Source organism: Acanthochromis polyacanthus, chromosome 2 (genome assembly GCF_021347895.1).
Source record: "Acanthochromis polyacanthus isolate Apoly-LR-REF ecotype Palm Island chromosome 2, KAUST_Apoly_ChrSc, whole genome shotgun sequence".
Classification (NCBI taxonomy): Eukaryota; Metazoa; Chordata; class Actinopteri; family Pomacentridae; genus Acanthochromis; species Acanthochromis polyacanthus.
Window position 1 is genome coordinate 8,206,502 of NC_067114.1, and position 12,658 is coordinate 8,219,159.

At 42.8% G+C, this 12,658-nt stretch overlaps 1 protein-coding gene across 7 annotated transcripts in view; it reads right to left on the reverse strand.

Annotated features, from left to right (window-relative positions):
• Window positions 1–1,171: 1,171 nt before the first annotated feature.
• The window catches only part of cbfa2t3 (CBFA2/RUNX1 partner transcriptional co-repressor 3), a 41,198-nt gene continuing 29,711 nt past the window's right edge, over window positions 1,172–12,658 (reverse strand). For 2 of the 7 annotated variants that reach the window (XM_022201395.2, XM_051939051.1), the window contains exons 7-12: window positions 12,068–12,153; window positions 10,604–10,892; window positions 10,062–10,130; window positions 9,320–9,373; window positions 7,419–7,609; window positions 1,172–6,880 (exon numbers count right to left, since the gene is read on the reverse strand). In XM_022201395.2, the coding sequence (XP_022057087.2) occupies window positions 6,497–6,880; window positions 7,419–7,609; window positions 9,320–9,373; window positions 10,062–10,130; window positions 10,604–10,892; window positions 12,068–12,153 (1,073 nt within the window). In that variant the 3' untranslated portion in view covers window positions 1,172–6,496. The remainder of the gene's footprint in view (window positions 6,881–7,418; window positions 7,610–9,319; window positions 9,374–10,061; window positions 10,131–10,603; window positions 10,893–12,067; window positions 12,154–12,658) is intronic. The other 5 variants (XM_051939018.1, XM_051939039.1, XM_051939054.1 and 2 more) reach the window with 5 other exon arrangements.

Here is a 12,658-nt window from a genome sequence, read left to right on the forward strand (position 1 = left end):
ACCAGAACATCAAAATGTCACTTACAACATAAATGCCAGATTCCCTCACTGTATAAGTCAAAGATTCAGGCCTTTCTTTTAATTTGTATATCAGCAGCTGTACTAATGACATTACTGATAGCTCCAATCTATTCAAGTGTCTCAAAAAGCCACAACATCGTGACAGCAATTCGGCATCGACAAAATCAAGACTCTGGAACTGAAGCGGCTTAATGAAATTCACTCACTGTTAATTTTATCATCTGTGCCTGTGCTTTTCCTACTGCGAAATGTCACAGCATTCATTTGGCATTATTATACTCAAGACACCAATTCTTGAGCATTAGAAAACCACACATATTCTGACATTGCATCTTTTGAAATAAATGATGTCCTATTTTGTGAATATGAAGTCGAAAATCGCTATAATATATATATTTTTTTTAAATATGTAGGGAGAAATATTGCAAGTTTAAGAAGTTCAACTTGTTTTTTGGTTAAATCTGTAACATCAATTGTCCGTTTGTCTCCCGTTCTGTTTTTCTGTCTCTCATCTTAAATTATGCTGGACTAGACTGTACTCTCTGTTCCAGCTTTTTATCAAAGAAACAGTGTTTATAATGAGTAAAATCATCCACCTCACAATGTCTTTTGTATCATTTTATACACTTTTCCACAAAATATAACCAGCCATCTGTGGAATCTAAGGGAAGTTTTAGATCTCTGACAACATTTTAAATAACACCCTGAGGGTTTGGACAATATTTACGCACAGCATCAACTTGTTGTTTTTGAAAAGGTTAAAGATTTGTGACAGAATAGCTGTGATGAGAGCAAAGTGTTCCCGTTTAATCTTTTTTAGTGGAAGATATGTGAATTCACATGAGATACAATGTGTATGAGAGTGTGTGAGCATCCATAGCAGTAACATGTGGTCAGATGTATGGAGTGAGCTTGTTTGTATATATTGTTGTAATATACTGTATTTAACAGTTACATCATGATATTTGGTATGGTTAGATCAGTTGGTGTCATATATCTAAAGATGTGAGAGAATAGAATGATGTGATGTTGGAAATTCACACAATAACTTTGTGCTAGTAATGACTGAATAACAATGGCTCATGTCTCTTTTCTAGGAAAATCATCGTAGAGTAGGCCCACATTTGAAGAAGAAAAGCAACGAGAGTGATGAATACGTCATTTCATGTTTTAATTACACAGTTACATTGTTCAACACAGACAATAACCTGAAATAGAATGTTTTACAGCTTCACACATCCAACAGAGCGAACAGTTAAAGAGCGGTATTAGCAACAGGGAGGAAAGCATGCAAGAAATAAATACAAATCAGAATTTAATTCTTCTGGCACAGTTTACGTCATCTAAAAATGGCAACAGGACCGTTTGAAGAGGGAAATTAAACAAAAGGAGAAAGATCTTCAAAGCGCCAACCTTTCCTACAGAAACATGTTTTTTCTGTAATAATGTATTGCACAATACAGTATAGAATGCTTCCCTACACATATAAAACCATAAACCTTTTTTTCCCCATTTATGTAAAGGTAAAAACAAGACCATCCTGAGCCATGGCTTTTGGGAAAACAAGTGCTGTATCCACTGTTTGCCACCTTTAGCTTTCTACTGTAGCTTTAATTGGAGCCTGTTTTACAGGAAGGACATGTCACCATCACACCAGATGAGCTCTGAAACGTCATTGGCAGAGTTTAAAGGTTGGGGTAGGGAGAGCAAACGCCAACCTGCTAATATTTGTCTTTTCTAAACATGTGTCTTGCCCATATCATGTACATAGTTAAAGGAATAGAAAAGTGGCTGATGTAAAAGTGTTCGGAGACCCTTGGATGGTATTCACAACAGCAGAGCCCTTATGCATTTGCCATCTATAATATCTTCACAGAGAAAAAAGTAAATGACACCACAGCACAAATCGCATTTGTTTCATGACTTAATCAGTCTTACACCCAGCTGAATGGAACAATGATCTGATCTTTTGCATCCTGCTGTCCAGTGAAATCAGGACAGCTTGCTCTTGTTTGTTTTTGCAGGACTGCAGCCTCATGTCCCACACATGTTCTCCACTGCTGGGAGATAACACAAAAAACCTTAACCAAAGTGAAATCTAAAGAAGTAAAATTGTAGCTTTTGGTTGCATTTTGGTCATTTATAAGTGGTCTATTGGGTTTGGCTTTGTTTAGTTTATGTGAGGGCTTTCTCGCAGACACGGAGACACACACAAAGCACTCAGGAGTTAAATGGAACTGTCATCGCACTGTCGTTTTTTTTTTTTTTGATATTGTAGAAAAAAACGGTACTTTACCGCACAAAGCTGCTGCTACATATTGTGAATCGATGTGCCACTATAGTCTGTCTCGGATGTTTCATTAAAGCTCTGAAGGTTTCAAGTAGTTTGTACAGAGACATACAGAAAAAAGACATTTTACAAAACCACACACACACACACACACACACACACATGCACACACACATATATACACACACCACTGTCAGTCACACACAAACACACACCATCCATGCATTCGTTTTATCTCTGCAAGGCTTTGCAACTGGAAGAACACACAGTAAGTAGGCTTTTTCAAATGGTGCTTCTATTGTTTCTTTTTTAGAGAAGCACTATTCAATATGTAGACAACAAGCACTTTGACTGCTTGAATAAGAATTCTACACATCTGAAACTCAGCCGCTTCATTGAGCATGCTCTTCACTCCTGGGCTCAGAGTGTGTGTATTCCAGACACTTTGGTTAAGTGGTGTAGTGGAGCTCTAACCTTATTACTTCTAGTCTCTTAATAATACACACCGTGTCAAAAGCCTGCTATGGCAATGCAGGAGTACTTTGGTCTGTGCTTTTATTGGTTTTGGACAACAAATGGCATGTCATGGTAGATTCAGTATTTAGTTTGGTAATATGCAGGTCTGACTATTAATAAATTCCAGCAGTATCATGTTTTTTTTTTACTTTTTATCGTGCGATGTGATCAGAAAGGTGAGGTCTGGTGGGAATAAATATTTTTCCACAACATTAGCGCTGACAGTTCATTATTTAGTTTTTTAATAATTCTCAGACAGAGTTGCTTTTGAATGTGAGCCCGTGTCTGCTCTCAGCCCAGCTTTTTCAAAGTCCAGGTCAACCTCTCCTGGTGGTTAGCTGTATGGTCACAGGAGGTAGCTAGTGTGAGGGGTGGGAGGTGGGAGTTGTGAAGAGTGGTCTGTGGTAGGAGTGGAGGGAAACAGACATCAGGGGAGAAGGAGAAAGTTACACAGAAAGGCTGAGGGCAACACCATAACACGGTCATTAGAAAACACATACATAAACGCTGCGCACAGATGCAGGGGTACTTTGCAGCTTATCTCACTTGAATTACAGGTCTCTGATAGTGCCCCCACCCCACCCCTCCACCCCAAAAAAACAAAACAAAACAAAATCAATCTGTTAATGAATAAAAAGCAAGTTTTCCAATGCCTCCCACTGCAGAAACACTTTTTTCCCAGTTTGGTCCAAGTGCGAATGAGGCCAACCATGTATTTTTTACAATGATCAATACAAAACACAAAGTTTTTAAAGGCCTTGAGACTGCTTACCATATACCTGTTGACAATACGTTATTGCTGGAGCATGTGGAAAAGGCTACAAATAAAAACAAAATCTGAAAGATGTGATGCTACTCTCTCGGCCTGGAAATAAAAGACCTGACCCAGATGCTCAGCTTATGTTCAGATTGCATCTTGACAAATAAACAATGATCTTTTCTTTTTTCAATTTTTTAGAAAGCAATATTTTAAAGATCGGCATTAAAATTAGCTTTACGGTAGCTTAACACTGGCTTATCACTGAATCCTACAGCACTGGCTTGTTCTGCACCATGGGGGGGGGGGACAAACACTCTTAACCACACACATACAGACCGATGAGGACCCAGAGAGACGATCACTACAGTGGTGCTTGAAGTAAAAAGAAACAGAACACAGGAGATGTTATGTCAAGTTGGACAATTCCTAAATTTGGTGTGAATTCAATCATTTGAAACTAATCATCGGGCCTTTCGATCAAACACACACTGTTGAGTCCCCTCCTGCAGGATGGAGCTACTTTACCTCTGTTACCAACAGTCTCCTCCACTTAAGGTCACGTGACACTTTGATTTAAGTGAAAATTGAAGTAAAAGTGTTTATGAGAGAGAGAGAAAAAGGAGTTGATCAATTTGAGAAACAAATGCACTGTGAGAAACTCATATTCTGGACATTAAACTTTAAAGGTTTCTGTTATTTGGCAAACACATTTTTGGACCTCTTTAAATACTATGTACATTCACATTAAGTTACTGATGTTACTTTAAATATATTTATATGTATCTATATTATATGACACCCTATGGGCAGTTGCTGAGGTTCCATTCAGTAGCTGAATTCTCTTCATATTGCACCTCCGTCCTCTCACTGTCTTACAATGCGAGCAATACAAAATATTCTACAAGAGGGGTTTCATCTCATTATTATAGATACAAAAAAAATCTAAATAAAAAAAAAATTAAACAATAAGTACAATGTGGGGCTTCCTCTCATCAACAAGCGTCCTCGCTCTGTCTTCACTGCTCAGCCCGAACTTATAAAAGGAGGAAAAATGAAAGGTAACGAAATCCAAAACAAAGTCCACCTTTCTGGATATACACAAGGGCAGCACATGTGGACATCAGCAACAAGAGACATTATTGAAAAATGAAAGGAGGAACAATATCTACAAGCAGGTTCGACCCGGCCCATGTGGCTGCTCTGCGGCTCTGTCCAAAGCAGGCTGGGATTGGGGCAGATTTGAGTCAAGTAGTGGCGGCGGAGGGGAGAGCGTAGAATGGGGGGAGGCGTGTGGGGTGAGGGGAGGTAGAAAGAGAGAGGAGAACAAAGTCTACACCGCCCTTTTACTAGGCTCTTTCATCTGTTTATCATGCTTTGGAAAAAGGAGGGAGTGAATGTAAAGGTAAAGAGCAATTCCTTGAAATATCTCCTCATTGTGGAGCTTTAAAAAAAAAACAACTTACAAACAGTCTTCCCATACGTCTCCATTGTATGCAAATTCCTTCTTGGACAATGTTTTCAAGCTTGTGTTGAGGTGTTTTTTTCTTTTTTGGCAGCTCCGTTGCCGTGTATGCATCTTCATCTCCTTTGAGGCTGTGTCGCTTTTTCCTTTCCTCTTTGTTTTTTCTCTTTGTCCTCTCTACCATTCACAAAAAAACCACACTGTGGCAGGGTTTCCATCCATTTCATTAAGTCTTTCTTGTAGGCAAGTTCACAGCATTGTCCATAATTCACTAGTCTGGGCCATCACTGAGGAATCGCTGTAGTTTTCTCCAGACTGCAGGAGGCAGCTGCGGATCAAAATAGGTCGTGAGTTTTTTTGTTGTTTTTTTGTTTTTTAACGTCCGACTCTGGGTCCCGTCCTGCAGCTCCTCTGCGGCCCGGTCCTCTCAGGGCTGGCTTATCTGCTGAGGAGGTGATGTTGCTTTTGCGTTTGGTTATAAGATGAGTGCTTCTCTTTATCGCTTACTTACTCACTTTGGCAGTGTAATACAAAGGTTTGGATCATGTTATTTTTTTCATCTTTGAATTCATTTGGGTTCATAATGGTGCAGAGAGGTGAGTCCGGTGTAGATTTTCTTGGCTCGCTAGCAAGGTAGTTAGCAGTTTAAAATTAATTTATTCTCATATCATTACTGTTAGCATCAGCATCATCATCACTATTATTCTTTATTTAGAATATTTGGACTTTTCTTTATTTTCCCTTAAAGCCAGAAAGAAACATTTAATAAATACTAAGCTGTGTTTCTGAGGAATAAATCGCATCACAGGTTTTACCCCTTCCCTCGTACATTTGATAAAATGTATTAGGTTCCTTGCCTGTCTCCGTTAGGATACGTGGAAAAAGTGCCACTTGAGTGAACTGTTTGGACTGTTAGTGCACATGTCAGGGCTGGATATTGTTCTTTCATTTGGTGCTAAATTAAAGGGAAATCCTATCCAAATCGGTCTAGTCATCCCCTATCAATGCTGCCTTATCACAGCCCTTATCTCGCGTCCTTCCGTGGACTGTGTTCACCATGCTTACATTACTGAGAGCACATGTTCAAAGCAAAGCTCATGTTCTCAGCAAGCGCATCTGATATGTTTCTATTACAGAGATAGGAGACACTGCACTGTTCATGCTTTACACTACATTGAATCCCAGGCTGGAATCTTTGTATCTGTGGCCGTGGTTGTGAAAGAGACAGAACTTTTTTGGGGGGGGGTGAGGGGAAGGTGAGAAAATCCGTCAATTGTAAGGTAGTGAGAAGATTTTCAGAAGAGCTTAGGATAAGAGGGAAAGAAGGACTGAAGCAGGGGAGGAGGAAAGGGAGCGTTGTGCGATGAAGATTCCTCAGTTTGGTTTTGTGTGGAGTGTGGGCACTGTCACTTCAGTATGCGGGGGAAATGGGACGAGGGATCAGACGTCAGCGAGAGGTGGCATCCAGAAGGGCGGGGGTAGCTGGAGTTGTGGAGCGAGAGGCACTGCTGGAACTGCTCTCTTTGGGGCTGGCCGAGACACTTCCACTGCCGCTGCCAGCCCCTCCACCAATACTGCTCTGGCCTGCCAGGGACAGGGGTCCTGGAGGAGTGCTCTCAGAGTGGGTGGGGGGCGCGCTAGAGGATGCCGAGGAGGCGGAGGAGGGGGTGCCGAGAGGGACGCTGCTGCTCCCCGGCAGTCCCTGTAGGCCCTGACCACAGACGTGGTGGTGCTTCTCCCAGTCTTTGTGTTGGCAGAAGGAGCCACAGTAGCGAGCCGTGTTGCAGCCGCTGCACGTCTCACTGGCTTTCCTCCCGCAGTTCCAGCAGCTCTGGTGAGACAGTAGGGAGAGAATGGGTTGATAAAAATAAGTCTCTTTGTATCTCAAAATAGCAGAGTTTTGTCTTTATTGCATAAATATATGCTGGAACCTGAAATACATCATTTTTATTATCTAGTGTGTGGGTCTGATCTTAATTTTTCTTCTTTTTGCTTGGGGATTTGATGTTATGGATTTAAATCTTGGTCCAAGGCCACTGGTTTCTGTTACCAGCAGGTGGTGGTCAACTGCTCTGTAATGAACTCAGCCTGGCACTCTGCTCCAACCATCTGGGTCTGTCTGCTTTTATTTACACAGACAACTGGACTGCTTCAGCAATAATGATGACAACATGGTGCAGCAGCAAACCAAGAGCAGCCAGCTGTATGGGTTACACAATCCAAGATAAGGGGGGAGCAAAGTGAAGGGCAATGGATGGATCAAGAGGGTCTTGAAAAGAAAGCAGATGAGCGAGGGACTGAGTAAGGAATTAAAGATCAAATGAGGGGAGAATGAGGTGAAATGTGGGTGGGGGGTCTGTGATACTCACTTCACTGGAGTCTTCCTGCTGGTTGATGACTGTTAGCGCGTCCTCGGAGGCTTGCCTCTTGGCCTCGGCCAGCGCCCTCTCCATTTTTGAGCGTTCGGCGGAAATCATCTCATGAGCCTTCCTCTCGGCGTCTGACACAGCCTTCTGCAGCTCTGACATCGCCTGTCGCTTCACCTCATTCACAGCCTCCTCTGAGAGAAAGAAAGAGAGAGAGAGAGGTGTTAGTACTCATGGCCATCGTCCCATCCTGCCTGCTCCGTCATCCTTTATTAAGGCTCTTTAAGCTGCCATCTTGTTGCGTCTCAGCAAACAGATGTACATCATACAAGATTTAAAAGTTTCTGCCAGAAAAGTGAAACAGCCAGACTTCAATAATTAATTCAAACACGTCTGGTCACAATAATTTCAGAGCTGACAACAGCAGATGTCACCAACTTGGCTGTTCATCTAACATACTGAGATTCCCTGTTTGCATGATTGGCATCTTGTCATAAGAATAATTTTAATAGAAATGATTTGACTGAGTTTACAGTAAAGAGTGAATAATTTTCTCAGCAGTGGGCATGCATATCTCCACTCCAGGACTTCCACCAATGTAGATTTTTATCACAGGGGCTTTTGTTCTTCCAGCACAAGCAATCTGTATGAGTGAGGCTGTTTTTACAACAGGCAGGTGTGCAGACTCCTTTCCAGATGGCAGTCTAAAATAGAAACTTCCTGTAGTCCCTTCTCAGTAAGAGGCAGGAGTGATTACATTTCTTTCATTACTGGTCTCACATTGTACAACAAATGCACGCTGCATGATTTCTCACAAGGATTTTATTCGCCTGAGGAATAGGATGCCAAATATACACTATTTATTAATCAAATGCTAATGTGGTCACGAGATATGAATTCCTCTAAAACATCACTTTCCTGTGAAGCATTTCAAAATAATCTCTCTCTTGCTTCAGCTCCTCCAGTTGTGCCAAGTAGACACATGTGCACACACATAAAGCCACAAATGACACAAATACGAGTGGATTGCCAGGTGTGTTGGACCAACCAAGTAGGAGGTGAGGCTGATGCTGTTCTCTCCGCTGCTCCCCATTTCCTCCAGTCAGTGTTTGTTTGAGAGCGAACTCATAAATAACTGTCACTTTTCCCCGCCGCTCCACTCCAGTTGTTTCAAACTACTGTGCAAAAAGATAGGCGGTGGTGGGGGAGCCTTATCCACACTCTGCTGTGTATATGCACATGGCTGCATGTGCATGTATGTCTGTGTGTACATGTCTGAGATTGATTTCTATGCTCATATGTTAAAAAAGTTCGGATTCCGTCAATCCTGTGAACATATAGTCACACTTCATCTCAGTGCTTTCCCTGCCATCCCGTCTCCACCTTTATCCTTCATTTCATTTCTACTCCTTTTTTCCCTTTTTCTTACATCCCTCCTCCTCCTCCTCCTCCTTCTCCCCTTCCTTCTCTCCCCTGCAAACACTATCTGCATTATTCCGAGCTTCTCAATTATCTGGCCTAATGCATGCACCACTAAGATTAGTTTGCAAATTTAATTAATTCTTATCAAGGAGACTGCATAGCAGATGCTGGGGCAATTAGCACTTAATGGAAAACACGGGGGCAGCAATATTAACGTTTTAATTCCACAGGGATTTGGCAAGTCCCTGAGACGTGTTATTTCTGTCTGCTTTTTCACACTTCAGATCTTATTTTTCAAAAGCACCGCAGTCTCTCAACCTGAACCAGACCAGAGAATACGTGTCTGGTTTTAATTAAAAGCAAGAGGTGCTGCAGCTACATCAGGCGGACTACCTGGCTCGTCGAGATAGAGGTGACACATACGCACATGCAGGCACACAGACACTCGAGGTGAGATGTTGGGAGTGAGATGTGTTACTCACCCTGCTTGTTTTGGAGGTGCTTTAGTGCTGGCGAGAGCGGGATGCTTGTAGTACCTGTATGAAAAACAACTGCAATTAAAAGAGCTTTTTCTGCTGGTGAAAATGCAGCACAGTATTTTGCCGACAGCAGCAGCATCTTTCCCCCGCAGGGTATTGGAGTATGAGTGCAACATAATAGTGCTGGGACTGAGGTGAAACAAGGGTTGAACCAGACGACTCCTGGGATGGGCTTTATCTAACATGCAATATACAGGAAGGCCCATGCAATGCAACACCCCCACCTGCTTCCCTTTGGCTACAAAATAAGCCGAAAATAGTAGGTATGGTTGTGAATTTTTATCCGTGTATCTAAGAAGTCTGTATTTGATTCACATCAGGAATAAGTTTGTGTATGAAATGTGAATGAAATGTTTCTCAGGACAATGGAGACCCATATAGCTCCACCCTGTGCTGCGCTGCTGCGGCCTACCGTAGGCCCAGTGACTGCATTTTCACTGCAGCTTTAACTGCAGTGGCCTTTCATAGTGGTGACAGATGGAGGGCATTTAGCCCTAATGACCCAGAGTGCTTCCAATCCTCCGGCCTGATGGACCTACGGCTGTAAGGCCTCTGTTCTGTCTGTCTTAGTAGCCAGGGTGAGGGCCATGAAGACTGATGACGGAGGTTACGTGTGTGTACTGTTAGTCCGTGTGAGGTCAACCTTTAGGACAATAGAAAGAAGAGGCAGATGCCTGGCTCTTACCAGCTTTCCTCCAGATTTCTTCTGGCAGGTATCCTGAGGGAGGCCTGTGTAAGAAGTCTCGGTGGATCTCTGCAACACACACGCAGGCACACACTCAGTGTCAGTTACACACACACGCAGTGACAAACACCTCATCTGCACGAACACACATCCAGCCAAGTCTCCCTTACAGTTTTCAGTTCTATTTTGGGGAGCAATACAAACTATGTGTGTGGCAACATCGGTAAATAAGCTGTCATCGACTTTTTCAACCATTTCTGGGAAGGAACGGGAACACGGGAGTTAGAAGTGAATACAAATCTTAATTATGAATGAGCATGCTGTCAACATAAGGGTGTAATCAGTTGGTTAAAGATCCAGGATGTTGCAACTACATTTGTATTGCCTCACAGCGTGAGGTAAAATTTCTCCAGAAAATATGATCATCTAACTGACTACTTATGTCTAGATTGAAATTTTCAGGTATTGCACCATTTCAGATAAGCCCTACCTTGCTGTGAGTGTTTTGCTTTGCCAAACATACCCTGTGTGTGTTTGTCTACCTGTCTGTCTGCCTGTCTGCCTTTCAGCAGCCGAGGAAGTTCCTATGGGCAGTGACTCGCTGCTGCTAGCTGTGTTGGAGGAGGAGTTGTGGTGAGGAGTAGGAGGAGGAGGTAGAGGAGGAGGAGGAAGGCAGTGCTGTCCGTTGCTCCCACCTTTTTTCATCTCCTCCACGTCGCTGTAGCGCCGAATCCAGTGATTCATCTCCTCCCGGTCGGCCTCCTGGCAGCGGCGCAGCACCGTCAGAGAGCGGCGCGTCTTCTCTACCATGTCCATGATACAGTTCAGGAGCTGCAAAGGCAAATGTTCGACGATAAGTTAAAACATGTACTAAAAGTGACAAATGAACAATAGAGGTCTGGCAGTGTTTCATCTATTTGGAAACGTGAATCTCGTCCTTCCAGACTTGTGTGCTGGTCTCCAAAAACAGCTAAAATTTTCACTGTGGAGATTTTTTGAAATGAACTACTGATTAAAACATTAAAAACTCCTTGGCTGTGGAGAAATAGTTACTTTTTTCAGCTGTAAATCTACAAACTATTTCAATCTGTCCCAGCAGATACCACCTAGCAGATGTGTGAGCTTGCGTGTGCCTGTGAGTTGCTGCCTCTGCCTATCTGTTCATGGATTCTGTGCTTGTCAGTGAATTTCAGTGTCTGAGAGCATTACAACAATGATAATGTAACAGCTGGGCTGCCCATGAAAAAGTTGAGCCAATTCCTTCCACCCTTCTGCTCTGTTCCCTGCCAACTCAACAGATTTTCTTTCTTCCCCCCCAGTTGTAAACAGTGTCACTTTTTTCCACGGTACCCTGTCTTTCCAGACCCAGCAAGGTCTACTAAATGGGCTTAGCATGGTTGACATTCAATCCATATCATTATTCCCATTCAGCTAGTCTCGCTCTGTGTCTCTGCCTCCCTTCCCCCTGTCTCTCCACCAACCTCCCTCCCCTCCGAGTTAGCTATATTTATTTCAGTGAAGTGTTTCTAATTTGGCTGGGGTCCAGGCCTGGCCGGTTCTCTCCATGACTGCAGCTCTTGTCTCAGCTGCTCTCCCCAGCTGGAGCTGCTCTCTGCTGGGTCCTGAGCTCCATCTGGGGCCCTGTTTCTCTCTCTCTCTCTCTCTCTCTCTCTCTCTCTCTCTCTCACTCTGTCCATGTGTGAGTGTATGTGTGTACATGATTTTTCTCTTCATGGAGAAAGGTGCCAGGAATCCAGATAGGTGTCTGTCGGTTGTTAATTCACCACATGGACGCAGACCTCCTAAGGTCAGCCGTCCGTCAGCTGCTAACTCTGCTGTGACGGAAACTGTTGGGTCTGTCAACAGTTCCTGCCGCTGTCATCTACATGCCATCTTTAGCACTAAAACTAACGTTAATCGCCCGCTGACCTCCTAGACATTTTTCCCCCTTGCTGCTTTAATATGAATGAAACAAAGAAGGAGCCAACATTAAATGTCATGCGTACATTATCAAGGTGCTTCCATTCCTCTGCCCACTCTCGATCTGTAAGACGGTGATCGATCACCTCCTCTTGACGGGCTCCGTGCACTGCTGCAACAAAAACACATATTTTAGTGTCATATGCAGAACAGTTTGCAATATACAACCGGCAATTTCTAAGCCTACATTTTAGTCACATACATGTCTCACATCACACAGATCTAGTCAGGGTGGCTTTCTGTTCATTTGTTTCTTTACTTTGCTTCTGCAGTGTGGAACAAACTGCTTATTGATCTGAAACTTTCTTTAAGCTGTCTCCATATTAATGTATATCTCAGGCTTCTAACTACCAGCTATGCATGTGTCTGGTTTGTATATGTAGGATGCATGAATTGCATTTTCTTGTATTTATTTGTTATATATTTCGATACGTATTACATGCTGTCACGTGCATTTTATTGTAAATATAATAGATTGAGACTTTGCATGGCCTTGACTTTCAAAACACTGCATGAGCCTCCTAGTTGGTGCGATATATTAAATGACTTCATTAAGCCCACTATGCAAATTTAATTGTTTGGATTTTTTAACCAAATAAGAGGTGACGTGCAATTAG